This window comes from Sapajus apella, unplaced genomic scaffold, assembly GCF_009761245.1.
Source record: "Sapajus apella isolate SASKATOON/1434 unplaced genomic scaffold, GSC_monkey_1.0 scaffold271, whole genome shotgun sequence".
NCBI lineage: Eukaryota > Metazoa > Chordata > Mammalia > Primates > Cebidae > Sapajus > Sapajus apella.
In genome coordinates, this window is record NW_022437211.1 from 66,445 (window position 1) to 93,582 (window position 27,138).

General features: G+C 44.1%; 1 protein-coding gene and 1 pseudogene across 4 annotated transcripts; both read left to right on the plus strand.

Moving 5' to 3' along the window:
* Positions 1-1,388: 1,388 nt before the first annotated feature.
* HMGCS2 (3-hydroxy-3-methylglutaryl-CoA synthase 2) lies at positions 1,389-25,548 on the plus strand. Of its 4 annotated transcripts, none has more exons than XM_032271998.1 (10): positions 1,389-1,762; positions 6,423-6,877; positions 10,121-10,246; positions 10,821-10,985; positions 13,453-13,618; positions 16,010-16,176; positions 18,120-18,230; positions 18,825-18,950; positions 22,434-22,545; positions 25,068-25,548. In XM_032271998.1, the coding sequence occupies exons 1-9, from the start codon at positions 1,659-1,661 to the stop codon at positions 22,538-22,540; spliced, it is 1,527 nt and encodes a 508-aa protein (XP_032127889.1). In that variant the 5' UTR covers positions 1,389-1,658; the 3' UTR covers positions 22,541-22,545; positions 25,068-25,548. The 4 variants fall into 4 exon arrangements, with proteins under 4 accessions (XP_032127889.1, XP_032127892.1, XP_032127891.1 ...); XM_032272001.1 differs by having other exon boundaries at positions 25,076-25,548; XM_032272000.1 differs by having other exon boundaries at positions 1,609-1,762; positions 16,010-16,180; positions 18,124-18,230.
* On the plus strand, positions 20,084-20,942 carry LOC116545460 (annotated as a pseudogene).
* Positions 25,549-27,138: the final 1,590 nt, after the last annotated feature.

The window sequence follows — 27,138 nt, forward strand, 5'->3', positions numbered from 1 at the left end:
AGTCCCAGCTACTTGGGAGGCTAAGGCAGGAGAATTGCTTGAACCCAGGAGGTGGAGGTTGGGCCACTGCACTCCAGCCTGGCACCTCACAACAGAGTGAGACTCTGTCTCAAAAAAAAAAAAAAAAAAAAAAGAGCAGGAGGTGACAGAGCAAGGTAGGAGATTGAGTTAGAACACCAATGCACCAAGATATATGGAGATGAGAATCTAAAGATAAGGTGGAAGACCTAGATATCCAGGACCTCTGAGGGTCCCTAGATGTTCCCTGTCTGTAGGAACACGAAGTCAACTATATCCTTCTAAAGCAGAACCCACTCTAGCTCTTCTGTGTGTCCTCTACAGACTCATATTAGGCAGGGGTGGGGTGGGGATAATGGAATGAACTGAGTGAATGCATGATCCTCATAAAAGGTAAAAGATTAGTGCTGTGGGGGGAGCGGAGGGAGACATTCATTTGGAAGATCAGATGGCAGGTGCCTGTTTTATTTATTATTTATTTATTTATTGCATTTTAGGTTTTGGGGTACATGTGAAGAACATGCAAGATTGTTGCATAGGTACACACGTGGCAGTGTGATTTGCTGCCTTCCTCCCCATCACCTACATCTGGCATCTCTCCCCTTGCTCTCTCTCCCCAACTCCCCACCCCTCCCACTGTCCCTCCCCTATTTCCGCCCAACTGACCCCGGTGTATAGTGCTCCCCTCCCTGTGTCCATGTGTTCTCATTGTTCAACACCCGCCTATGAGTGAGAACATGCGGTGTTTGATCTTCTGCTGTTATGCAGACACCTTTTTATTGAGCACTGGAAGAGCAAAGCAGAAAGACCATAATCTGGAGTCGGAAGACATGGTTGAGTTCTCATTCTGGGCAACTTTCTAGCTGTAGGTCTTTGGGAAAATGACTACATAACTCTGACCTCATCCGTAAAGTAAACCATTCCTCCTTAGGAGACTGAGTTTCAAACTGTCACCTCTTTGAGGCTCTGTCGCTTTACTGCAACACTAATTGCATCCCACTTGGAAACTGCGTTAAGCTGTACAAATAAAAGGGTGGGCAATACACAAGGAGAAATAGAGTGGGCTCCACATACTCTAACGCCCAGCCCTTGGCCTGTGTGCCGGCACCCCCTCCCAGCTCCTTGAAGAGCTACTATTAAGAGAGTTTCCCTTTGGTTTTGAAAGATGTTTCTTATCATGCATAGCGCATTAGAATAAAGACAACTAACAGCACAGAGAGGAATGCGGGACACCCAGTGAGAGTAACACAGATAAGGAGTCAAGGTCTAAGACAGGCCACATAGGGTTACCTTGGGATGTGATACAACAAGAAACATCATAACCTCCCTGCTTAGATGGCCAACATACACAAGGCTGCCACAAGAGCCTGATGGAGGAGGAGCAACCATGCCCAGCCATCCCCACACAGGCTTAGGAGCAGGGCAGCTAGGTACATGTTGGAGAAATGCTGTTTGTCTTTGACTCACCCATGTTTTGAGTGAGACTTTTGGCCCAGTTTCAGAAGCAGGTCAAGCCACAGTGAGCAGAGGCGGAGCTTAGGGAAGCAGCAGTCTTGGGGCATTATAAAGCCCTGCTGGGCACTGCTGGGCATCTCTTTCAACGTCTGTGAACTGCTGGCTCTCTGCTTGATCTTCTGGAGATGCAGCGTCTGTTGACTCCAGCGAAGCGCATCCTGCAGCTGACAAGAGTGATGCAGGAAGCCTCCCTCACACCTGCTCGCCTGCTCCCAGCAGCCCACCAAAGGTGAGTCACTTTTTGAGAAGCATCTTGTAACTAGTAAAAGATAGACAAAGGGCCTGCTACTGGGGAAAACTCACCAGAATCCCAGTCAAAACGTGGCAAGGCTTGTGCACAGCAGCCTTAAACAAGCAAGTGAACTTTACAGGATCTCTGTTACCTCACGTCTAAACAAATGATCCCTTTCAGCTAGAGAATGAGAAGAGCCCAAACCTCTGACATACGCTGTGTTTGTGAGCAATGGTGTCTTTTACTCTGCCAGCTGCACGATGCAACAGAAATACCAGTACCAGGGCCTCAGCGCTTATCTCTCCACCACCATTCCCACCTTTACCGCTAGCCTCTGCCAAGACCCTCAGGACTCTGGGCCAGCTACAGTATTAGCAAAACCTTTAAATCACTGCAGCAAGATCAGAAATGGACTAGGGACAAGAAGCTGTGTTTGTCTTGTGTTCCAATTTTATGAAAAGCGGAAGTGTGGCTAGGCGCAGAGGCTCATGCCTGTAATCCCAGCACTTTGGGAGGCCGAGGCAGGTGGATCACGAGGTCAAGACATCAAGACCATCCTGGTCAACATGGTGAAACCCCGTCTCTACTAAAAATACAAAAATTAGCTGGGCGTGGCGGCGCGTGCCTGTAATCCCAGCTACTCAGGAGGTTGAGGCAGGAGAATTGCTTGAACCCAGGAGGCAGAGGTTGCAGTGAGCCGAGATCGCACCATTGCACTCCAGCCTGGGTAACAAGAGTGAAACTCCGTCTCAAAAACAAAAAAAACCCAAAAGGGGAAGTGTGTGTTTTTGTGTGTATACGCATATGTTCTTTGCAAGAACACACACATTCCTTTCCTTTGTCAATACTCCGTGAATGTGGTCCAATTCTTGTTTTCCATCATCAGTGATGATGGCAACACAGCTACTGTTAGTGCCTCAGGCTCCCCCCACCTATGTGTTGCTCTCTAGTCCCCAAACTACCTGCCAGACATTGGAACGAGTCCTTATTTCCTTACATTTTTACTCTATAGTCTACGACTACTAAATACTTAGAAAAGTGATTTTGATCTAATGTCTTCCCTTGCCCAATACCCAGGGAACCTGGGTACATAAATGTGCATGGTACATGGCTGATGCGCGTAGCTTTCTCATTTTCTGCATGATGCCACCGTCATCTCACTGTCCCCACCCACTGCCAAACCACTGCATGTGGGTTAAATGTCCCAGCTCCAAATTTAGCCTGTTTCTATATTTGTGAGGAAGAGATGGATGTGGGTTTGCTTGTTTCGATAGCAACAGTTGGCCATCAGCCAAAAGACACACAGCGATCCTCCCCAACATTCTGACTTACTTTATTCAGACTCTTGGAATCCTCATTCACATTTCCTTTCTGGGGTATTCACAGTTAGTCCCATTATGCATGGCCTGAACTAATATTGCTTTATGTGAGTCATCTTTTCTCTGTATGTCTAATTGCCTTTAATCCAACCCACATGGGCTGTAACTCCAACCTAAAAGTGACTTCCATCTCAGCATCTGCTTTGCTGTCTTCAAAATTAAGTAAGACTTGTGCCCGCTACTTTGTTTATTTCTCACATACACACCTGTACCTCCAGGGTTCCTTACCTGTTCGGTCAACGCCTGCTGTGGCCACTGCCCCTTCATTCCCTCCAGTTCTTTGCTGGCAGAAGTCTGTCATCCATCAAGGCTGGCCTCAAATGCAGCCTCTTTCACGAAGCTTCCCCAATCCTCCAACACACTGAAATCTCTGCTTCCTTTGAACTCGTGTGGATTTTGCCCATATCCCTCTCGTGGCCCTGACCATGTGTGCTTATCATTCCTCACACTGGTGAAGGAGGTCTCAAGAACCTTGCCCTCTTTGCTTTGTTCAACCCTCACAATCCCTTCCCAGCACGGTGCCTGAAATGCAGTAATTAATTTTGAAACACAAGGGCAGGAGTCAAGATAGAATACTGAAGTAAAGGCATGGTGAATGTTCTTGAAGTAGGCAACACCAGGAGAAAAATGATTTCAAATTACACAAAGTGACCATTTTTCAGAGAAAGCACAAGAAGAGGCCCAGCGCGGTGGCTCACGCCTGTAATCCTAGCACTTTGGGAGGCTGAGGTGAGTGGATCACCTGAGGTCAGGAGTTCAAGACCAGCCTGGCCATCATGGTGAAACCCCATCTTGAAAATAAATAAATAAATGCAAAAAAAAAAAAAAAAAAAAAAGAAGAGAAGGATACTCTTAACTATGATGCTTCTGGAAGCCTCTACATGTTAACTTTCTTCAAGGCTTTACAATCCATTTGTAGAAATAGCTCTCCACCAAGACAGCTATAAAAGTTACCAACTGACCCGTTGTAAGCGTCTCCTTGCAAGCTTAGATTTCTAACTGGGAAGAAAGGGAGGGAGTCAGCCCAGAGAAGGCACAGGAAGAACGAGGTTGAGAGAGAGGCAGCCACGCTGGCAGGACAAGCTCGGGCTAATCATTAGCTCCTGGATACTGGGGGAGCTCCTCCATAAATATTTGAGGGTACAAACTCCAGTTATTTGGAGGGCATCAAATAAATAGGGCAGATAAATAAACTCCAAACCTCTCCCGTCAGATATAATGCATATTTATCACTTTGCTTCACTCTCTTGTGATCCTATGATCCACTTTTGCCTCACAGCAGACCTTAAAAGTGACCTTCCTGATGGGAGAACTGGGGCTAACAGAGGCTCAGAATCCCAAAGGTGACTGATGGACGCATTCAATCTGAGTTCCAGCTCCTATAGAATGGAGCTAAATTTATAACTGGCTCCCAAGGCATGAAGGGACAGAATATTTCTAACACGTGAGAAACTATGAAGTTACTCTGAGTGCATCACTTTACCAGTGTGTACCTTGGTTTCACTATCTATAAAATGAAGAATGTTGCTGAAGTGAACAGAGGTATAAAGTACTTTCATACGGGAGGTGAACTTGGTGATCTCTGTCCTTGTAGCTGGGAGGAGAAACTCCAGATTTTCGCCAGGGGTATTAAGAGTCTGGGTATTAAGAGACGCAGATGGGTCCAGAAAAGAAATAAATCATCTCTTTCCTATTCTCCTGACCCATTCTCCTTTCTTTTTTTGCTTTGCTGTCACATAGAATTGCTATTTATGCTCTCTGTGTTCCCTGCGTATTTAGCTGTTACAACATCTCCCTCTTCCATTGGGCTGTGCTCTCTTTTCTTTTCTTTTTTTTTCTTTTTTTGAGACGAGTTTCGCTCTTGTTACCCAGGCTGGAGTGCAATGGCATGATCTCTGCTCACCACAACCTCCGCCTCCTGGGTTCAAGCAATTCTCCTGCCTCAGCCTCCCAAGTAGCTGGGACTGCAGGCATGTGTCACCATTGGGCTGTGCTCTCTTTATGGGCATAATGCATGCCTTATTCACTATTGTGTGTCTGGATTTGAACTGTGTTGGGTGTGCTCAATAAATATTGGAAGGCCCAATCAGAAAAATCAGCTAGCAGAAAATTTACTTAAAAGGTAGGAAAGTGAGGCCGGGCACAGTGGCTCATGTCTATAATCCCAGTACTTTGGGAGGACGAGGCAGGTGGATCACGAGGTCAAGACATCAAGACCATCCTGGTCAACATGGTGAAACCCCGTCTCTACTAAAAATACAAAAATTAGCTGTGCGTGGTGGCACATGCCTGTATTCCCAGCTACTCAGGAGGCTGAGGCAGGAGAATTGCTTGAACCCAGGAGGCGGAGGTTGCAGTGAGCCGAGATCGGGCCGTTGCACTCTAGCCTGGGTAACAAGAGCGAAACTCTGCCTCAAAAAAAAAAAAAAAAAGGTAGGAAAGCAGTGGATACATTCTTGTGTAGAAAAAAGAAAGAAGAAGAAGAAAATTAGAGGTACACTTTAAAAACGTGTAGAGATTGTACAATTATACCCTATAAGGGCTTATAACATGTAGAAGTAAAGTATACGACAATAATAGCTAAAAAGGATGGAGAGAGCAAATAAAGTCAACCTAAAGTTTTTGCAGTGTTCAAAAAGTAAAAGAAGTATTAATTTAAGTGAGATTACAACAAGTCAGTTATGCATGTTATAATCTTTAAGGTCACCAGTAAAAGGAACAGAGGGTATAAAATGAATTATAAATATTTGCTTAATAAAAAAGAAGATGAAAAAGGAGGAATAAATGACAAAGAACAAATGAGACAAATAAAAACAAAAGAACATAGACTTAGTTCCAACTATATCTGTAATTACAACAAATATAAATGGATTAAATACTCCAATTAAAACATCACTATTGTAAGACTTACTAAAATTTTTTAAGGACTAAAAATATACACCCATTGCAAGAGACACATGCTAAAGATAAAGGAAGTTGAAAGTAAAAAGGGATGAAAAGGATATACCATGCAAACAGTAAGCCAAAAGCTACTGTAGCTAAATTGACATCAGGAAAGAAAACTTTATGCCAAGAATATCACAAAGGTAAAAAGGGATATTTAGTAAGGATAAAGGGGTCAATTCACTGAAAAGCTATAACAATACTAAATTTGTAGTCATCTGATAACATAGCTTCAAAATATATAAAAAATTAATTAAATGATTGCTATATTACTGTCTTTTGAGAAAACTGTCTAAAGACTGTTAGCAGGAGTTTGATGTTTATCTCCATCACAGGTTTTCTACAGTCTCTGCTGTCCCCCTGGCCAAAAGAGATACTTGGCCAAAGGATGTGGGCATCCTGGCCCTGGAGGTCTACTTCCCAGCCCAATATGTGGACCAAACTGACCTGGAGAAGTATAACAATGTGGAAGCAGGAAAGTATACAGTGGGCTTGGGCCAGACCCATATGGGCTTCTGCTCAGTCCAAGAGGACATCAACTCCCTGTGCCTGACAGTGGTGCAATGGCTGATGGAACGCACACAGCTCCCATGGGACTCCGTGGGCAGGCTGGAAGTGGGCACTGAGACCATCATTGACAAGTCCAAAGCTGTCAAAACAGTGCTTATGGAACTCTTCCAGGATTCGGGCAATACTGATATTGAGGGGATAGATACCACCAATGCCTGCTACGGTGGTACTGCCTCCCTCTTCAATGCTGCCAACTGGATGGAATCCAGTGCCTGGGATGGTATGTACTGCCATGAGCCTTATGTAAGAAAGGTGCTGGGATTGGAGGCTGAATATTATCAGTTTTGCTTTTCAGTTCCCCAGGTGGCTTCATCCAGTGAAGGAAGGACAATATATTCACACAGCTGCTGTTATCATCCAACAGTAACCACTTAGACATACATAGCTTTACACAGTTAGTTAGGTAGCATGTCCACACAGCCATTCATTTACTTCTTACAACAGCCTCGGAAGTATGGATTATTCCAGATTTATAGATGAGAGCATGGAAATCTGATATCACACATAGTGAATGGCAGAGGCAAAAACACCAAACCATATTCAATATGTTGGAGATGTTAAGAGGAGTTGAGCAGTTCCTCTCTGTTCATGCAGCAAGACAGTGCAATTCCGGAAGTCCATTCCATGCTTTTCCAACTGCCCTACCTGGCTCCATCACTAACAGTTCCACCAACCTAGGATGATCCAGTCCACATCATCAAATCTGTTCTTAAAGTGCCTCTCCTACTTGATACTTGTATTACTACTCTCTAGTAGCCCCTACTGCCATTATCACCACTGATATGTCCAACCAATTATTTAGTTGAGGAATAGAGATGAAAAATAAGGGACATTCACCAGCCTTTAACCAAAAATCAAAGAGCCTATCCTTGGGAGCATTGTCAATGTTAAGCATGTCATTTCAAATGAGTAGATTCTTCTGAGGGGCTGGGTATTCCACAGATGGGGGCTGCAAACACATTTTTTTGTTTAATATGGTACCTTGGTATAAAAAGAAAAATAAAAAAACAAGTTGTTAAAATGTGAATTTTTAGTTGGTATTTAAAACAAAAACACTTAAGCTTGAGCCTGAACCCTCGGACTACGTACCCTGCAGGTGACAGCAACCACCAGGACCAGAGGATGCCTGCGTGAGTGAAAACTCTGCTTCTGAATTAGCCGATCATTCACCTGGGGACCCTCAGGTGGGAGGGGGCGGCTCTGAGACTCAGGGAATACTGAATCACTCCAGAGAAAAGAGGAGGGGATGAAGAAAGAGAAGAGTCGTTCTGGCACAGATTGGCTGGGAGTCCCCATGTTTTCTTGTCATTTTCTTAAAAAAATGAAAGTAATTAAAATGTATATTTAAAAAAATCATACACGTACACAAAAGTATAGAAAGCGAAGAAAACTTCTCATTTGACACCCATTACCACTTTCCAGAATTCAACAACGGCTTCCATGTATTCTTACAAAATTTTTTCTACATTCCTGCAAGTATACACATATCTATTCTGTTTTAAGCATTGTACAAAATATTCCCCATCTCTTATGACTTAGAGACAATTCTATATCAACATATAGAAGGTCCATCTGATTCTTTTTAAAAACCACAATATTGTACTGATGGATATGCCAAATTTTATTTAATTAGTCCCATATTGATGGATATTTAGATTTTTTTGCAATGATAAATAAGGTTTTAACGAACATCGTACAATAGCTTTGTACACTTGTGGTGTTGTATTATAAGAATATATTCCTAGAAGTAGAATATCAGAATAGGTTGATTTAAAAGTTTGATAAAATGTGCAAAATTCTTCTCCAAAATGTTGTACTAACTTACATTCCTACAATGTATATATTATCAAGCTTTCTAATCTTTATCTATTTAACAAGTAAAATTATAATGTTTTTGCTTTGCCTTTATTTTAAGAAATTATTATTATAAGAAATATTGAATATTTTTATGTTATTTATTGGCCATTTTTCTATTATATAGCTTGCCTTTTTAATGAAACTTTTGTAAAAGAAGATAAATTGCTTTTTGTTGATTGTAAGTATTGCAAATACTTCCCCAATTTGTCTTTTGACTTTGTTTCTGATAGGAGGCTTTGATATTTAGGTAATCAAATTTACTGGCCTTTTCCTAAATGGATTCTAAATACTTTTCTGTAGTTTCTAAAGTTTTCAAAATGTGTGTGTGTGTGTGTGTGTGTATGTATACACATAGAAAAAAGTATTGTTTTCTCTTAATTTTATGCATATAAAAATTATATATACTTAAATATATATTTATATGTATTAAATATACCAATTTACTTATATTAATATATTTGTATAAATATTTACTTGCATATCTATATTTTATACAGATATAAATGTTTTGTATATTACATATATATACATATACACGTGCAGATGACATTGGGGAAGTTGATGTTGGAGTTGGGATTGTTATAATTCTTAAGAGAAGGTCCCTGGATTTCAGTGAATTTGGGTTGGAGTCCTGACTCTGAATCCTTATCCTACCATTTATTAGCTATGTGGTTTTTGGGCAAGTGGCTTAAAATCTTTAGGCCTCAGTTTCTTCATCTGTAGGATGGGGATAACTATATCTACTGTATAGATTTATCATGAGGGTTAAATTATATGGAAATATGACTCCCAATGTAGTGCTGTGGGTGAATACTGGGAGCTTCCTCACGGGTCAGAATACTAAAATTACTACCATATCTTACCCACAAACTTGAGTTTTGGGGACAGTACTTCTGACAGATAAAAGCAGAACAAGTAATAGTCAAGACCCCAATTATTTATTGAATACTTGTCTGAGTATCATAAAGTTATTGACTATGGATCGTTTACTAAACATAAACTCTTTTCACAATGAACGTAGTACCAAGCAATTCAAGGAACATGGTTCAGGACCCAGTCAGGACTGGGTTTGAATATCAAAATCCATATTCACTAGGTATGTGACCTTACACTAGTTACTCAGTCTCTCAGGAAGGCAATGTCTTCACTCATGAATGTGGATGTTACCTGCTTCACTGGATTGTTTAAACAGTTGTTTAAGGATAACTAGTGTCCTATTAGTGTTTTAAATGCAGTGTTTTAAATTCGGCTTCCCTCCCTGTCCTTTATCTTCTATGATTTGGGAAAGAATTTCAGTATCATGGAGCGCTAGAAGGAGACCTGAATTGTCTCCAAAAGTGCCAATTAACACATTTTTCACTGAAGTCAGAGACAGAATTCTGAATAAATGAGCATTTCACAGCTAGGGTGTCAGGACACTAAATTTTGACTTTGCATTTCAAATGTATCATGAAATGCACTAGACCATAAGCTCCACAGGACTGGGGTTTTTTATTTTGTTTACCACTGTATATCCAGCACCTAGAATTGTGCCTGGTACACAGTAGGGACTCAGTCTACTCTAGATGTGGGAGTGATGCTAATTATTTCTTGTTTCTCTTTACAGGTCGCTATGCACTGGTGGTCTGTGGAGACATCGCCGTCTATCCCAACAATAATGCTCGTCCCACAGGTGGGGCCGGAGCCGTGGCCATGCTGATCGGGCCCAATGCCCCTCTGGCCCTGGAGCAAGGTTTGTAGTAAACCATTACCAAAAGGTCATGCATGGCATAGCCAGGAACATACACCCTCATCCCACATTGGCACATCTACTATGCAGGGCTGAGGTATGGGTTTGAAGATGGTATTGCTTGCCTCCAAAAGGCTGGTCTAAGGAGCAAAGGGAGGAAAGGAGAAATAGGGGAGGGAAATCATGAGGTTTTCTGTCCTGCATCATCAGGCACTTGGACAGTGATGGAATGAGTGGTGCAGATGCTGGTGAGGGACCTTGGGGAGTCTTCTGGCAGTCGAAGGTTAAAGAAGGTAACTGGGTGTAAAGTGACAGTCTTTTCTTTGAGACTAATGGTTTCTATTCTAGGTTTTGTTAAGCCCGTGTAGGTGAGGAAAGGGAAACAGACAGCTCATTTGTGTAATGTTAACAACCTGTCCAACTCCTTTTGAATATGCGAGGGATGTTGAGTGGGCTTGCACTTGGGCGTGGGACACAGATAATGACCAGAAACCTCTTTTTACGTGGTTCCCTCATCCTTTGTGCTCAGGGTAGGGTGCATCGTGTAGTCTCTGAAAGCCTCTGTCTGCCTTTCCAGGGCTGAGGGGAACCCATATGGAGAATGCGTATGACTTCTATAAACCAAATTTGGCCTCGGAGTACCCGGTGCTGGATGGAAAGCTTTCCATCCTGTGCTACTTGCGGGCCTTGGATCGATGTTACGCAGCATACCGTCAAAAAATCCAGAATCAGTGGAAACAAGGTATGGGGTTCAGAGGGCAGAAAGTGGGGGCTCTATTTATAGGCCAAGGGTTTGTACCCAAACACTATGACAAGGTCTCTTCTTTCCTTCCCTGAAGATAATGTCAAGAGAATTGTTTCCGCTCCTCTTTCTTACACTCTTCCCTGGGTCTACGCTAAAATCCATTGGGACGTCATTCAAGTTCAGGTGTAAAATTGCTTCTAACTTGAGCTAAATAAAAGAAAGGAAACAATCCAGGGCAAGGCCCCCACTATGAAGCCAAGGGGTGTCAGCCACCTGGGGAGATGGTGCTATGAGGCCAGGCAATCGCGTTCTGCAGGGTTGGCGTTTGTTTCTGGTTAAGTCAGGCATGGTTTGGCTCTTCGTTTATAGTTGGCCATTTTCTAAAGTCTGATGTTGAGAAATCATACCTATATTTTCTATATGCTGAAGTGTTATCAGTGATTTTTCTCTTAGTGATGGTATTACAGGTTGATTTTATTTTCACCTTTAGTTTTGGAATTTCCCTGCTGAGAAATATGTACTGCTCCTGTAAGCAGAAAATAAGCAAATGAATCTTCGTTTTAAAATACAGAAAAGTTGGGGGGAAATAGGGGAGGGACGGTGGGAGGTGGGGAAGCTGGGGAGAGATAGCAAGGGGAGAAATGCCAGATATAGGTGATGGGGAGGAAGGCAGCAAATCACACTGCCACGTGTGTTCCTATGCAACAATTTTGCATGTTCTTCACATGTACCCCAAAACCTAAAATGCAATAAAATAAATAAATGGGGGAAAAAAAAGAAAATAATACATATTCTATAGTTTCGGAATAGAGTCTTTTATAAATATCAATTAATTAAGTCAAGAAAGTTGAGGCTGTTGTTCAAATTTTTTGTGCTTTTATCTCATTTTATCAATGGCTGAGAAAGGAATGTAAAAAATTTTTTACCATGATTGTGGAATTATTCTATTTCTCCTTTTATACCACAAATTTTTGCTTCATATATTTTGAGACCCCAGTAAGAAATGTACATACATTAATAATATCTTCCTGAAATTGTCCCTTTCATTATATTAAAATACCTTATTTATGTTTAATAATATTGTTTGTCTTAAAGATTATTAACTCAATAGTAATGTAACCTCTTCAGTTAGCTTATGTTTACTGTTTAAATAATATATCTTTTTCCATCTTTTTACTTTCAACCTATTTGTGTCTTTAATTTTCAAGTGAGCTTCTTGTAAGCAACATATACTTTGGTCTTATTTTTTAAAATCTATTTTGATAATCTCTTCTTTCAGTTAAAATTCTTATACTGTTAATAGTTAAGGTAACTATTAATATGGTTGAATTAAAAAAATTTATTTTCCATTTGAAAAAAAATAAAAAATAAAATAAAATACAGAGAAGCAGGGAGTGGTAGCTCACGCCTGTAATCTCAGCACTTTGGGAAACTGAGGCAGGAGGCTCGCTTAAGCCCAGGAATTTGAGACCAATGTGGGCAACAAAGCAAGACCCTCTCTCTAAAAAAAAAAAAAAAAATACAAAAGTTAGTGAGGCATGAGCCTGTAGTCCCAGCTCCTCAGAAGGCTGAGGTGAGGGTAACAGTTTGAGACCAGGAGCCTGTGCCGTGAGCTATGATAAAGTGACTGCCCTCCAGCCTGGGCTCTAAAAACATATGAATAAATAAAAATAAAATACAGTTAAACCCACTTTAAAGAAATAAATAGTATTCTTACCTGCTCAGGCATGCCCAGATGGGCATCTGTGAAAGACAGATTGCAGTGTGGGAGAAGGCATGGATGCCTTGGGAATGGCATAAAGGGCTGCCCCTTGTCCTTTCCACTGCACTGGGTGGGGCGCCACCTGCCAGATGTGAGCCTTGTGGGTAAGAAGTTGCCTTGGGCCTCTCTGCCTCTGTCTGTCTACTGTAATTTGTTATTTGCTCTTAACTCCTCTGAACTCTTGTGGCATTTCAGTTTTACTCCTTATCTGCATATGTTGTGTGGCAGATGCTGCTTTAGATCCCAGCGCTAAAATGTAAACTTTCCTAAGGACAGAGATCGCATTACTCTCCTCTTCAGAGTGAGAGAGACAGTCTGTAGTGCAGAGTCCGAGACATCTGAACCTGAATCCAAAGCCAGCCTTTTTAAAGTTGGATGACCTTGGACAGATGACAGTGTTTTGGAGGCTGGTTCCTCCTCCGGACAGTGAAGAAAATTATATAACACAAGGTTGATTTGGGACAAGCATCCTAGAGGCTGGCAGTAGTAGATACAAATACTTCGCTTATTTCCCTTCTTGTTAGTAGCGAATGCTTAGTAAGTGCTTGTAAAATGAATAAACAAAGCTGATATGTGTTTGTGGGAGGTGGGAAGTAGTTCCCGGGGAGGCCTGGAGAAACTCAGCGCAGTTAAATCTCCGGGAAGAGATCTAAATGGCTCATCCCTCCTGTGCCATCCTTGCCTTCATGTTTCCTTTTCCAGCTGGTAATGACCGACCCTTCACCCTTGACGATTTACAGTACATGATCTTTCACACACCCTTTTGCAAGATGGTCCCGAGGTCTCTGGCTCGCCTGATGTTCAGTGACTTCCTGTCAGCCAGCAGGGGCACACAGAGCAGCTCATATAAGGAGCTGGAGGCTTTCAGGTGAGTCCTCTTCTCAGGGAGTCTAGAGGCTAGTAGGGGGTGAGCAAGAAGGAGGCTCCCTCATGCCTTGAGTCTGGACCACCAGCACCCCTCTGGGGGACAGATAGCAATCCTCCACCACAACAGGAACGATCCCAAGTCCTTCCGCAGGGTAGTGGGTTGTTGCCTGGATAGGGCTCTCCCTGTGTTATTGCAGGGAAACAAGGGGGATGTGCCTGCAGTGCAGGATCAAGGCACTGTAAGAAACTACAGAGGAGAAAGAAGGAAGGAAAGGAGGGAGGGAGGGAGGGAGGAAAGGGAAAGGAGGGAGGGAGGAAGGAAGAAAAGAAGGAAGAGAGGAAGGAAGGAAGGAAAGGAGAGAGGGAGGGAGGGAAGGGAAAGGAGGGAGGGAGGGAAGGGAAAGGAGGGAGGCAGGAAGGAAGAAAGGAAGGGAGGGAGGAAGGAAGGAAGGAAAGGAGGGAAGGGAAGGAAGGAAGGAGAAGAGGAAGGAAGGGGAAGGAAGGAAGGAAGAGAAGGTGGGAGGGAGGGAAGAAAGGAGGAAGGAGAAGGAAGGAAGGGAGGGAGGGACAGAGGAAGGAAGGAGAAGGAAGGAAGGAAAGAGAAGGAAGGAAGAAAGGAGAAGGAAGGAAGGGAGGGAAGGGAAGGGAGGGAGGGGAGGGAAGGGAGGGATGGAAGCGAAGGGAGGGAGGGAGGGAAGGAAGGAAGGAAGGAAAGGAGGGTAGCTAAATCATTCAGTCAATCAACGTTTTCTGAACATGTTATGTGCCAGACATCGTACTAAGCTCTCAGGATACTAGAATGAATGTGACTCCATGGGCCCTGCCCTAGAGGATCTCACAGTCTATATAGACACAAACACAGAAGCAAATGATCACACTAGAGGGCAGCAGTTTGAGAAGTGTCAGGTCTCATTCCCACTTGCCATTGTCTGAATTCATGTGCTGCTTTTGCTTCAGTTTCTCCCATCTATAAAATGAAGATAGTCCAGCTCACCCACTTAGACGTGAAAAAGCAGGAAGAATGCTGTTTTTTAATTCACTACACTAATACACTAATATTTAAAAAGAAATGTCTTCAATACAGTTTACACTAGGAATCTTTCCCTTTCTTCTCGGTATCTTTTTATTTCAAATTTTGGTCAATTTTGTCAACAGTATAATAGGCTACCAATTGTAGCCCCTGCTAGTACTAATACTACTAAACCTGCCACTAACTAAAACATCGAAATTAGTACAAAAACTGTTTATAGGACTGGCCCTATCGAAACAAAAAGGGTAACATACACCAAAGTTAATAGCTTGATATCTTTAATATATAAAGATGTTATCAATGATAAAATAAATACCCTAGTAGAAAAACGAGCAAAGGATACAAACAGAAAAAGAAGAAATGTATGTAATCACATTTTAAATGTGAAGGTTCATTAATAAAAAGTTTAATCAAGTTACCATTTTCTCGACATAGTCCTTTTAAAATGGGAATACCCAGAATTGTCAAGGCTATGGGAAAACGGGCAGTAGTGGCTGTGTAAATGGATCAGGTGTTTTAAGAAGTAATAGGAGGACATGAAGCAAAAGCCTTGACGATGTGCAACCTTTGAGCTCAGGAATCCCACATGTTTAAAAGAACACCTGTCGCCAGGCGCAGTTGTTCATGCCTGTAATTCCAGCACTTTGGGAGGCCGAGGTGGGTGGATCACAAGGTCAGGAGTTCGAGACCAGCCTGGCCAAAATGTTGAAACCCCGTCTCTACTAAAGATACAAAAATTAGCTGGGCACGGTGGCACATGTCTGTAATCCCAGCTACTCAGGAGGCTGAGGCAGGAGAATCATTCGAACCTGGGAGGCGGAGGTTGCAGTGAGCCGAGATCGCACCATTGCACTCCAGCCTGGGCGACAGAGTGAGATTCGTCTCAAAAAAAAAAAAAAAAAAACCACCTATCTAACCACTGTAGCGTTTTAACTAATGAGGAAGAAGAGTAGGGAGGTAGATAGGTTAAAGTCATGGTTAAAGTACCTCCTGTCATGGGCCATTCTTCAGCCTTTACAAATAATGTTATAGAATGTCATGGAAAATTATATACACATATATACACACACGCTAAGGTAAGAAAGTATGCTGACCACAACACATAGCATGATTCTTTTTAATTTTCCAGTAAACTGTATAAAAGTAGGGATAGATTTCACAAGAAAACTATGCCCTAAGTGCTCTCTCTGAATGGTAAGACTATTCGTGGTATGTTCGCCTTTGTGCTCTTCCGTATTTCCAAATATTGTAGAAAAAAACATGCGCCGAAAGTCTTCTCCCCGGAAGCTGTTACTTTTCCCCACTCTCTCCCTCCCTCCCCTCCTGTGGCCTTTCACCTGGATACCTCTGGCTGCCTCACAGGGACCTAAAGCTGGAAGACACCTACAGCAACAAGGACCTGGATAAAGCACTTCTAAAGGCCTCTCAGGACATGTTCAACAAGAAAAGCAAGGCGTCCCTGTTCCTCTCCATGCACAATGGGAACATGTACACCTCATCCCTGTACGGGTGCCTGGCCTCACTTCTGTCGGGGTGAGTACTGTGTCTGGCTCTGTGCCCTCCATGCAGCCCCAACCCCCATGGTCTGAGAGGTCGACCAAGTGGAGTTTCTCTTCTGGCTCAGAAATTTAAAAGAAAGGAAGGGGCCTGGTGTGGTGGCTCATGCCTGTAATCTCAGCAGTTGGGGAGGCTCAGGCAGGCAGATCACCTGAGCCTAGAAGTTCGAGACCCATGAAACCTCATCTCTACAAAGCATGGTGGTATGCACGAGCGGTCCCAGCTACTCAGGTCGACCGAAGTAGGAGGATGGCTTGAGCCCAGGAGTGGAAGGTTGCAGTGAGCTATGATTGTGCCACTGGACCCCAACCTGGATGACAGAGTGAGACCTTGTCTTAAATAAATAAATAAATAAAGGAAGGGAGGGAGAAGGCAGGAAAAGACGGAAGGAAAATAAAAGAAACTCATTATCAAAGGTGTACATAGAGGCGATTTACAATCTGGATCAGACAGTGGTCTCCAAAGTAAAGTACATGGTGTCAAGGCACGGGCAAGATCTTTTGGGCGCAGCAAAAAACCAGTAGCATTTGTATGCATATTTTTGTCTTATTTATTTAAAATCTCTATCCTTAGTAGAGCATGGTAGTTAAATGGGTCTGACCATAAGGCCCATAACCTGGGTTCAAATTTTTTAAATCACTTATGAGTGTTGACCTTGGACAATACTTAACCTCAATGCCCCTCACTTTCCGCATCTGTAGAACATGGTCAATCACGACATCTGTGTTCTACTCTTTTCATGAGCATAAAGTATCTAACATAGCAGTGCTCAGCAGGTGCTCAAATGTTAGATGCTATTTCTATTCATTTTCTGTTTTGTGGACTTTATAAGGAAATACTGCATATAAATAGGAAAGGGCTAGGGGAGGTGGTTCATGCCTGTAATCCCAGCACTTTGGAAGGCTGAGGCAGGAGGATCTCTTGAGCTCAGGAGTTTGAGAACAGGCTGGGGAATACTGGGAGACCCCATCTCTACAAATTTTTTTAGAACAATTAGCCATGGATGTGCGTGAGCCATGGAGGTGGCTCACGCCTATAACACCAACATTTTGGGAGGCCAGGGCGGGAGGATCACCTGAGATCAGGCATTTCAGACTAGCCTGGTCAATGTGGCAAAACCCTGTCTCTCCTAAAAACACAAAACTTAGCCGGGTGTGGTGGTGCGTGCCTGTAGTCCCAGCATCTCGAGAGGCTGAGGCACGAGAATAGCTCGAACCCGGGAGATGGAGGTTGCAGTGAGCTGAGATTATGCTACTACACTCCAGCCTAGGTGACAGAGTAAGGCTCTGTCTCAAAAAAATAATAAGAATAAAAATAAAAATTAGTTGGGTGTGGTGGCTTGTACCTGTGGTCCTGGCTACCAAGGATTCTGAATCCTGAGGTGGGAGAATCACTGGAACCCGGGAGGTCGAGGCTGCAGTGAGCCATGATCACACCACTGCACTCCAGCCACCCCTGGCTGGGCAGCAGAGCAAGACTCTGCCAAAAAAAAAAAGGCAAGAAAAAGTACTTATGGGTGGACTTGATCATATTACTCATAGGGGATGCTCAAAAAGTTATGACTGCTGAACCATTACCTGTCAGAATGGGAGCCTGGAGGGTGAGTCCAGTGGTCTGATCCTCATTTGGAAGCATTTTCAGAATGCACTGAATTTATCTTGTCCCCACGAGAGGGGAGAAGCTCTATGTACACCAAAAATTCTCTTGTGTTTTCTGTGTCTTGTTTATCTTGGATCTTAGCTGCTTTCCTTTTGGCAAGCTTTCCTACTCCTAGGCCTGTCCCTGGGGTCTACCAGAAATCCCTCTGGATGTAATTGCATGAGATAGACAGGAAGGAGATTGGGGTGATAGGGTGATGTCCTATTTGAAGTGCAGAATATAATGCCAATGTGTTTTTTATGTGATTTCTTTCCCCCCAGCCACTCTGCCCAAGAGCTGGCTGGCTCCAGGATTGGTGCCTTCTCTTACGGCTCTGGTTTAGCAGCAAGTTTCTTTTCATTTCGAGTGTCCCAAGATGCTTCTCCAGGTGAGTCCCATCTTTCTAGTAGGCTTTCCTAACAACATTCATCTGGTAGAATAAACCATCTTCTTCCCCACCATTCCTGAGGCTGCCATCTTGACGGAGTTATGTAAGAGCAAAGTGAACTACTGAAGGGATTTAAGTATGGAGTGTGTTTATTTAATTTATGTATTTAAAGCATTTCTTTGGCTACTACTTAGAAGCTAGATTGAAAAGGAACAAAGGTGGATATGGGGAACCACTTAGATTGTTCCAGTAAGTAGTTCAGGCAAGAGGTAATGGTGGTTTGGTTGCAATTGATTAAAGAGAAGTCGATGGATTTGAGATGCCTGATAAGAATCTGTTGATTATTTTGTGATTCATGTTATCAAGGACATGCATCTAAGTACTAGGTGCCATACACCTTGACCAAATCAGTGTGTCTTGCCTGTATGTTTTGCTGACAATGACGCTTACTTATCATGTCTGGGTAAGCCACACACACAGCACTTCCCTCCAGGGTGCAAAGTCCCACAGAACCTGGCTCTCTGTCGGACTCGTGATTGGTGGTAGCGGTAGTGACAATGAAGACGGTGTAACAGTCTTGCTTTGGCTTCCCAGGCTCTCCCTTGGACAAGTTGGTGTCCAGCACATCAGACCTGCCAAAACGCCTGGCCTCCCGAAAGTGTGTGTCTCCTGAGGAGTTCACAGAAATAATGAACCAAAGAGAGCAATTCTACCATAAGGGTAAGACAAAGGACGGGAAAAGAGAAACAGAAGGTAACTCATCTCAGATCCCATTCCAGTAGCCGGGAGCCAGGAATTCTTCAGAAATCTAGAATATAGTGGTCCAGGGTCAAGACTTTTATGAGATAGAATTGGGAGAAGGCTAGCTAGAAGATCTGTTGTTCAAAGGGGCAAGAAGCGGGTGAGGAAGCAGAAGGCAGAGTTGGGAAGAGGTAGGCGGAAAGCAGCTTCCCGGTATAGATACAGCCAAACTCTCCGAATATTTTAGTACTGTGGGAACTGGAAACACAGTCTTTGAAAATGCTGTCTGCAACAGTTGAAAGAGTGGAGGCTTTAGAGCTAGATATCCAAAACTAACCCTGAGCTGTGCCACTTACTAGCTGTTTTTCTTTGCGAAAATTGTTGAGCTTTTCTTCGTTGTCTTATTTTTAAAATCACACCGATTTTGCAGGATTTCCAAACAAATTAAATGAATTACTCTACGTAAATATGTTATCGACAAATATTACTGTCTCCTCCAAATTGCCCTCTTTCGCCACCAAACAAAAACAAAATATTGCCCCAAAAGCAACAAATGGTAGGGAAACGAAACCCAAAGGTAATACTAGAGAGATTGTTGGCTGGTTTTAAAACCGTGGTGATATATAGTTTTACCATGGTTTATATCGGTTTTCTGTATATTCTGAAGCAAAACTTGGGATATATGTTTTGCAGCATGGTCTCAAAAGGAGACAGACTAGATGGAATTGGAAATGTTCCAGAAAACCTATACCTAGTGGTCATTGATCTCTTCTGGACCAGTGGATATGCTATAGAAAAAAAAATGAAAATGAAAATAGAGCCAGGTTCAGTGGCTCATGCCTGTAACATTAGCCCTTTGGGAGGCCGAGGCAGGTGGACTGCTTGAGGCTAGGAGCTGAAGACCAGCCTGGCCAATGTGGTGATACCCCATCTCTACTAAAAATATAAAAATTAGCTGGGCATGGTGGTGTGCCCCTGTAGTCTCAGTTATTTGCAAGGCTGAGGCAGGAGAATTGCTTGAACCCAGGAGGTGGAGGTTGCAGTGAGCCGAGATGTACCACCACGCTCCAGCCAGCCTGGGTGACAGAGCAAGACTCCGTCTCGAAACAAAAAAACAGAAAAAGAAGACGGAAGAAACAGAAGTGTGGCGTGACCATGGGGAGCCAAAAGAAAACAAGGAAGTGTGCGACCATGAAGCGAATGCTTAGTCTCAGAGATCAGAGGCTTAAAGAAAAGGATAGATTAAAACCTAAAAGGAAAGAGAAGAAGGATCCCAGCGCGTTAAAGGAAAGAGAAGTTCCCCAACATCCTTCCTGCTTATTTTTCCAATATTGCACACAGTTGGGCCCACCTTACCACATCCTTGTTGATACCAACTTTATCAACTTTTCCATAAAAGCCAAACTGGACTTAGTGCAGTCAGTGATGGACTGTCTGTATACCAAGTGTATCCCTTGTATAATTGATTGTGTAATGGCTGAAACTGAGAAATTGGGGCAGAAGTATCAAGTGGCTCTAAGGATCACCAAGGATCCAAGATTTGAATGATTACCTGTCCACACAAAAGAACCTATGCAGATGACTGCTTAGTACAGAGAGTAACTCAGCAGAAATGTTACATTGTGGCCACAGTTGACCCGGACCTTAAAAGAAGAATTGGTAAGATTCCTGGAGTTCGTATCATGTACATTTCTAACCACAAGTACAACATTGAACGGATGCCAGATGATTATGGAGCCCCTCGATTCTAATTCTTACAAGACACAGTTCCTCTCTGCTTTTCTTCAAGGAAATTTCTCTTGTTGCCAGTCCATTATACATGCAATAGCGTGAATTATTATTCTGTTGACCTATTTGCTCTATTGTGAGCTGAGGATGGTTAAATATGCTCACTCTTTTTTTTTTTTTTTTTGAGATGAAGTTTTGCTCTTGTTGCCCAGGCTGGGGTGCAGTGGTGCAATCTTGGCTCACTGCAACCCCTGCTTCCCGAGTTCAAGCAATTCTCCTCAGAATCACTGCCTCAGCCTCCCGAATAGCTGGGATTGCAGGCGCTTGCCACCATGACCAGCTAATTTTTTTTTTTTTTTGTATTTTTAGTAGAGACATATACTTTCTTTTTTTCCTCAGGATGGAGTCTCACTTTGTCACCCAGGCTGGAGTGCAGTGGCATGATCTTGGCTCCCTGCAACCTCTACATCCTGGGTTCAATCAATTCTCCTACCTCGGCCCACCGAGTAGCTGGGATTACAGGCATCCACCACCATGCCCAGCTAACTTTTGTATTTTTAGTACAGAAAAATACACTTTGGCCTCCCAAGGTGCTGGGATTACAGGCATGAGCCACCGTGCCTGGCCTTCTCACTTTTTGATGCTGTTTTGAAATGAATATTTTGTCTTGTAAAAATTTTAGGCCAGGCCCAGTGGCTCATGCCTGTAATCCCAGCACTTTGGGGGGCCGAGGCGGGTGGATCACCTGAGGTCAGGAGTTCAAGACCAGCCTGGACAACATGGCAAAACCCCATCTCTACTAAAAATGCAAAAAATAATTGGCCAGGTGTGGTGTCATGTGCCTGTGATCCCAGCTACTGGGGAGGCTGAGGTGGGAGAATCGCTTGAATCCGGGAAGCGGAGGGTGCAGTGAGCCAGGATTGCACCACTGAATTCCAGCCTGGGTGACAGAGTAAGACTGTCTCCAAAAAAAAAAAGAAAGAAAGAAAGAAAGAAAAATTAATGATTGTCAAAGGGTACAAAATCTCCAAATCACTAACAGGAAGAATATGTTTTATACTTTTTTTGAGTTCTGTTGTACAGTTGAGTGCATATACTTAGTAATAGAATATTATACATTTTAAAATTGATATTCTCATCACAGAAATACACTTGAGGTATTGGATATGTTAACTAGCTTGATTTAATTATTCCACATTATATCTACAATTTATGACATTACTTTGTAACCCATAAATTTATACAATTATAAATTGTCAATTTACAATAAAAAAGTCATTGCATCTCTTTAAAAAAAAAAAAAGAAAGGAAAAATAGGACCTCTGAGACAAACATTAATGGATAAAGCACTGAAATACTGCAATGAATCAGAACCAGAGAATTTAGAATTCAGAAGGAAGTGTCTGAAACAGGAAGCTGGGTGGCACATCTCAAAGCAGGGACTATTGGCAAAAGGATGAGACACAGTGGCAGAAGGCTATGTTTACCGTAGGGAAATGTCATACTCTTATAATAAAAGTCTGAAAGCCTTTTATTAAGGCCTTAAATGCTAGATTCAAGATGGCTGTACCTCCGGTTCTGCGGGTCCAGTGTTTTATTTGGTGGACTAAGGGTGACCTTGCAGCCCCTTGCAGGACAGCTTCACTGTGAGCTGCGGACATCTTCGTGACCGCTTTCTCCTCCAAAATCTCATGTAACTCTGTGTGAGTACTGCCTGTTCTCCTCATTCCGCAGTGAACTTCTCCCCACCTGGTGACACAAGCAGCCTTTTCCCCGGTACCTGGTACCTGGAGCGGGTGGACGAGCTGCATCGCCGAACGTACGCCCGGCGTCCCGTTTAAAGACGGTGAGTGAGGGTTTGCAGAGTTGGTGACATCAAACCCTAATGTCTTCCTCGGGGTCACAACACAGAGGGAGAGGGTGGGCACAGGCGCGGGGAGAAGGGAGTTCAGTGGGAGAGGATTGGGGTGAGTGGAGAAATGGGAGAATTGTGTGTGGTATTTTTAAAAGGAAAAGCAAGTATTCAGAATAGGAATCTTGTAGTCTGGAAACATTAACCAGGCCAGGGAGGGCTCATAACTTTCAAACTAATCAGAAGTGGGGGTTTGTGTCATGAGGACCAATTAAAACTCTTGGGGCTCTTTGCCTTGGAGAGGCAGAAGCTGTGGGGAGAAACATGTTCTGAAATCTTGAATGTGAAAAGAAAAAGCCAGATGTGTTTACCCGATCTGCTGAAGATAGGAAGCTCTCCTAGAAGCCTGACAGATTGTCTTTCAGAGCACCCATAGAATGAACAGGCTGTGAACCTGAACCTATAGAACTCATTACTCTAGGAGGATGCGAGCAGCCGTTCTGATGAAAAACAGAACCACGAAGACGAGCAGCCCCAGAACCTCAGAAAGGATACACATCAGTGTGCTAGAGACTGATTCATATGGAAACAGGGTGGTTGAAGATTCTGTTAAAGCCAGGCACCTCCGCTGGAGGGAGTTTTAGGCTCAGGGTCGTGTAGCAATTCTTATGTCATGGGATTCCTTCTGGGGAGAAGCAGTGAGGTTCAGGAAATTCGTGGAAACAGGGATAGGAAGAAGAGAGCGAAACGAAAGAGGATTTCGGTGAGAGGAGAAATGGGAGGATTCTTCAGGATAGTTTCAAAAGGAAAGTGAACATTCAAAATAAGAAATTCCATTTGACCCAGCAATCCCATTACTGGGTATATATCTAAAGGGTTATAAATCATTCTACCACAAGGACACATGCACACGAATGTTCATTGCAGCACTGTTTACAATAGCAAAGACCTGGAACCAACCCAAATGCCCATCGATGATAGACTGGACAGGGAAAATGTGGCACATGTAAACCGTAGAATACTATGCAGCCATCAAAAACGATGAGTTAGTGTCCTTGGTAGGGACATGGATGAACCTGGAAACCATCATTCTCAGCAAACTGACACAAGAACAGAAAACCAAACACCGCATGTTCTCATTCATAGGCGGGTGTTGAACAATGAGAACACGTGGACACAGGGAGGGGAACATCACACACTGGGGTCTGTTGGGGGGGAATAGGAGAGGGACAGTGGGGAGCGGGGAGTTGGGGAGGAATAACATGGGGAGAAATGCCAGAGATAGGTGACGGGGGTTGGATGCAGCAAACCACCTTGCCATGCATGTACCTATGCAACAATCTTACATGTTCTTCTCATGTACCCCAAAACCTAAAATGCAATATAAATAAATAAATAATAAATAAATGAAAAGAATCTTGTAGGAACTCAGACAGTTGCCTTCAGTAGACCAAATAGGTAGGATAAGCAGAATAATAGAGTGAGAAGAAATTCATTTTACAACCTATAAATCTTAATTGGTACAGTCTCCATCTTCAAGTTTTTAAGGTTTTCCCCTCCTTTTGGTAGATGGAGAGGAAAGAAGAAAAAGGTATGCCGAGGCAGGAAAGGAGCAGAGGAAGGGAGGGGAGCAGTCAGTGGGTGATGGACATGCACAGATGCGGCCACCTGAGAGGAAGCGGAAGTGCAGGGGAGGGGCCCTGGCTTCATTCTTCACCCCTGGGACGTTTGCAGGTTCGAGGCTGCTACAGCGCTGGTGGTGTTAGGGCTGGGAGAGGTGGACAGGCGGGCTGAGGGCCCCAGGATGCCGTTGAGAGGGCGAGCCTCAGTTAGCAGGCTCCGAGGACTGTCGCACTGCCTGGGAGCCAGTGTGCATGCTGCAAATACGGTTCTGAAGGGCAGATCAGTAGCAAAGAGGGGCTGTTAAATGTGTCAACTCAGTTCAGTCATCAGAAGAAGAGTGAGGGAAATGGGGAGGGAGCGGGGGAAAGGGAGAGAGAGGTTGGGGAGAAAGTCAGAGGGAGGGGGAGAGAGAAAGAGGATTTTGGGATTTTTAAGGGAGAATTGCCATGACGGGCTCCCTGCCTCCTATGGTAGACAACCTTCTAGGTGCTTAGGCAGCATTATATCTGAAAAGAAAAACTGAAGCTTTTGAAATTTTCTCATGCTTATAATTATTATTGATATGAGCAGTGAACTTCCAACAATGATATGTTAGCAGAAATGAAGGGCCGATGTGGATGCAGTGCTCTGTGGAGCCCTGCACCACCCTAGCCTGCCCCTCCTGCTCTCCTATCACAAGAAGATGTGCGACAGAGACCCTGCCCACCCCAGCCTTGGCTCTAGTAGCATTGGGCATGGATCCCTCAGGCGTCCAGGCTTGGCACTGGGTGCAGAGTGGGAGCACCCTCAGGATGCAGTTAGGAAGTCCCTCTGTACAACCACACCTAGGGCAAGAGGTACTGGGGGCAGGGTGCCCACGAGGAGCCCCTTGATTGAACTTTTGTTTATTTAAGTTCTGCAGATCCGTGGCAAGGTTCCTGGGAAACGCATGCGAGCAGAGTCTGCCCGCGCATCATATTTTTAAGATCTCACTCTTAGCTGGTAAATGAATTTGAATCGACATAGTAGCCCCATAAGCATCAGCCCTGTAGAATGAGGAACCATCCCTAGAGGCCCTTCATTCCTTTCCCTGCTGCAATCACTGTCCTGGGCTTATGGTGCTATGGACTAGTGGTCCTTTGTGAAAGAGCAAGATGGAACAATTCAGGAAGACTTCTTCCTGAATCACTAGCCTCCAGAAATGCGCAGATCAGCTCTTGCCGTCAAGATCCAGATACACTTTCCTGCCATGTGTTATAACTTTATTATTACTAATGTTATCAAATTTCTTTGCTATTATATCTCTGTTCATTTCTTACAGTTTTCTGTGAATCTCCAAATTTTGTGTCTTGTTCTAAGCGAATATATGGCAATTAAAAAGAGAGAAAGAGGAAATGACTCCTGTGTTTCTTGGAACTCTGAATACAAACCCAGGTAACATTCGGCAACCCTGCTAGACCTCCTGGATCGGAGGGCTGGGTCCTCGCCTTGCAGGCTGCCTCTGTCCCCTCACAATTCCATTCTATTTCTGCCACAGGCCAAATACTATGGCAGATACAAGGCAAATCAGAATGGTAGAACACAGCTTCCCTAGCCCACTTCCCTGATCTAAAGACGCCATGCAGAGAGCAGCACACAGGGGCCAGCAGGAGCTGTAGTTCAGATCTTTTGGTTACTCCTTGCCACTGCCGCTTGAACAAATAAACACAAGGCGAAAGTTAACAAGTTTTCACCTTCTGCAGCCAAAAATTAAAGAAATAAATTTTGATGGCAGGAAATTGTTCCATGAGAGGGTCTTTCCCCCTTGGGTGAGGGCACTCCTTCTTCTAGGGTCCTCTTATAAAATAGCAGTGGTTCCCAGGGATGGGCATGGAGCTGAGGAGGGGAGGGGGGGAGAGGGAAAGTAGCCGGGTGTTGCCATTCATTTCCTTTTAGAAAGTTTCCTCAGCCACCCCATGAGGAAGGGGCACCTTGGAAAAGGGAGGGGATCCTTTCCATGGACAGGGAACAGAGGTGGTGGGGGCCGGGGAGGGGCCCCACAGGAATGAGAAGATAGGCATGCTCCCTTCACAGTTTTGCTTAAGGCTGTTCATGTCATGGCCAACACCAGCAAATCCCATAGCAGCCCTGATTTGTGCAGCGAATCTAGAATCAGCCTACTGCCTTCCCAGGCCTCTCTGAAGGTGCCTGCCAAATGCTACTCATCACACCAGCTGCAGCCGCCACTGAGCAGCCCCTCTCTGCCACCCTCCTGCTGCCTGAACCTCCTTGGCAGGATGTTTAGGGGCCCTCGACCTGATTGGCATCCCTAGCAGGACAACATGTGCCCTTCCTAGGATCTCTGGAGCGGTGTCTGTGTGCAGGGGAAGAAAACCAGCAGTAATCTTAGCTCTGGAGACAGGAGGCATCGGGCCTGGCCTCCTGTTCACACAGGAGCTCACTGTGCAGTGTTGCTGCTGAAACTGCCTCCGTCAGCCTCAGTCGGCCTCAGCAACCAGAACCTCCCATACTTCCTGCATCAGAGGCCGGGCCTGCCTCCACTAGCAAGGCATTTGAACACAAGTGGGATGATATTGGATATATTCAATGCTCAGTTGTCAGAATCTGACAAATTGAATGGACTCTGCCCACACCCCGTGCACCAGCTGGGCATCAGCACTGGTCCACCCGGAGGGCCCTCAGGATGGCATTAGTCATTGCCACCATTGCACACGCAGGGGTCCCTGGCTCCTTCCAACTTCCCTTATTCACCAACTTTTTTTCTGAACCCGAGGCTTTCCTCTGGCAGCTCTGAGACACTGATGCCTGCCGGCTCCAAGCAAAGCCCTCTCCCCCACGGAAGGTCAGCACACGAGGGAATGAGCTGTCTGTGGCTCTGTCAACATTTTCCCCTTAAAGTCTGCAGATAGCATGCAAATAAAGACTTGCCTGTGGGCAAAAATTCACACAGGGTGACCTAGGGTAGGAGACAGGATGGCAGATGAG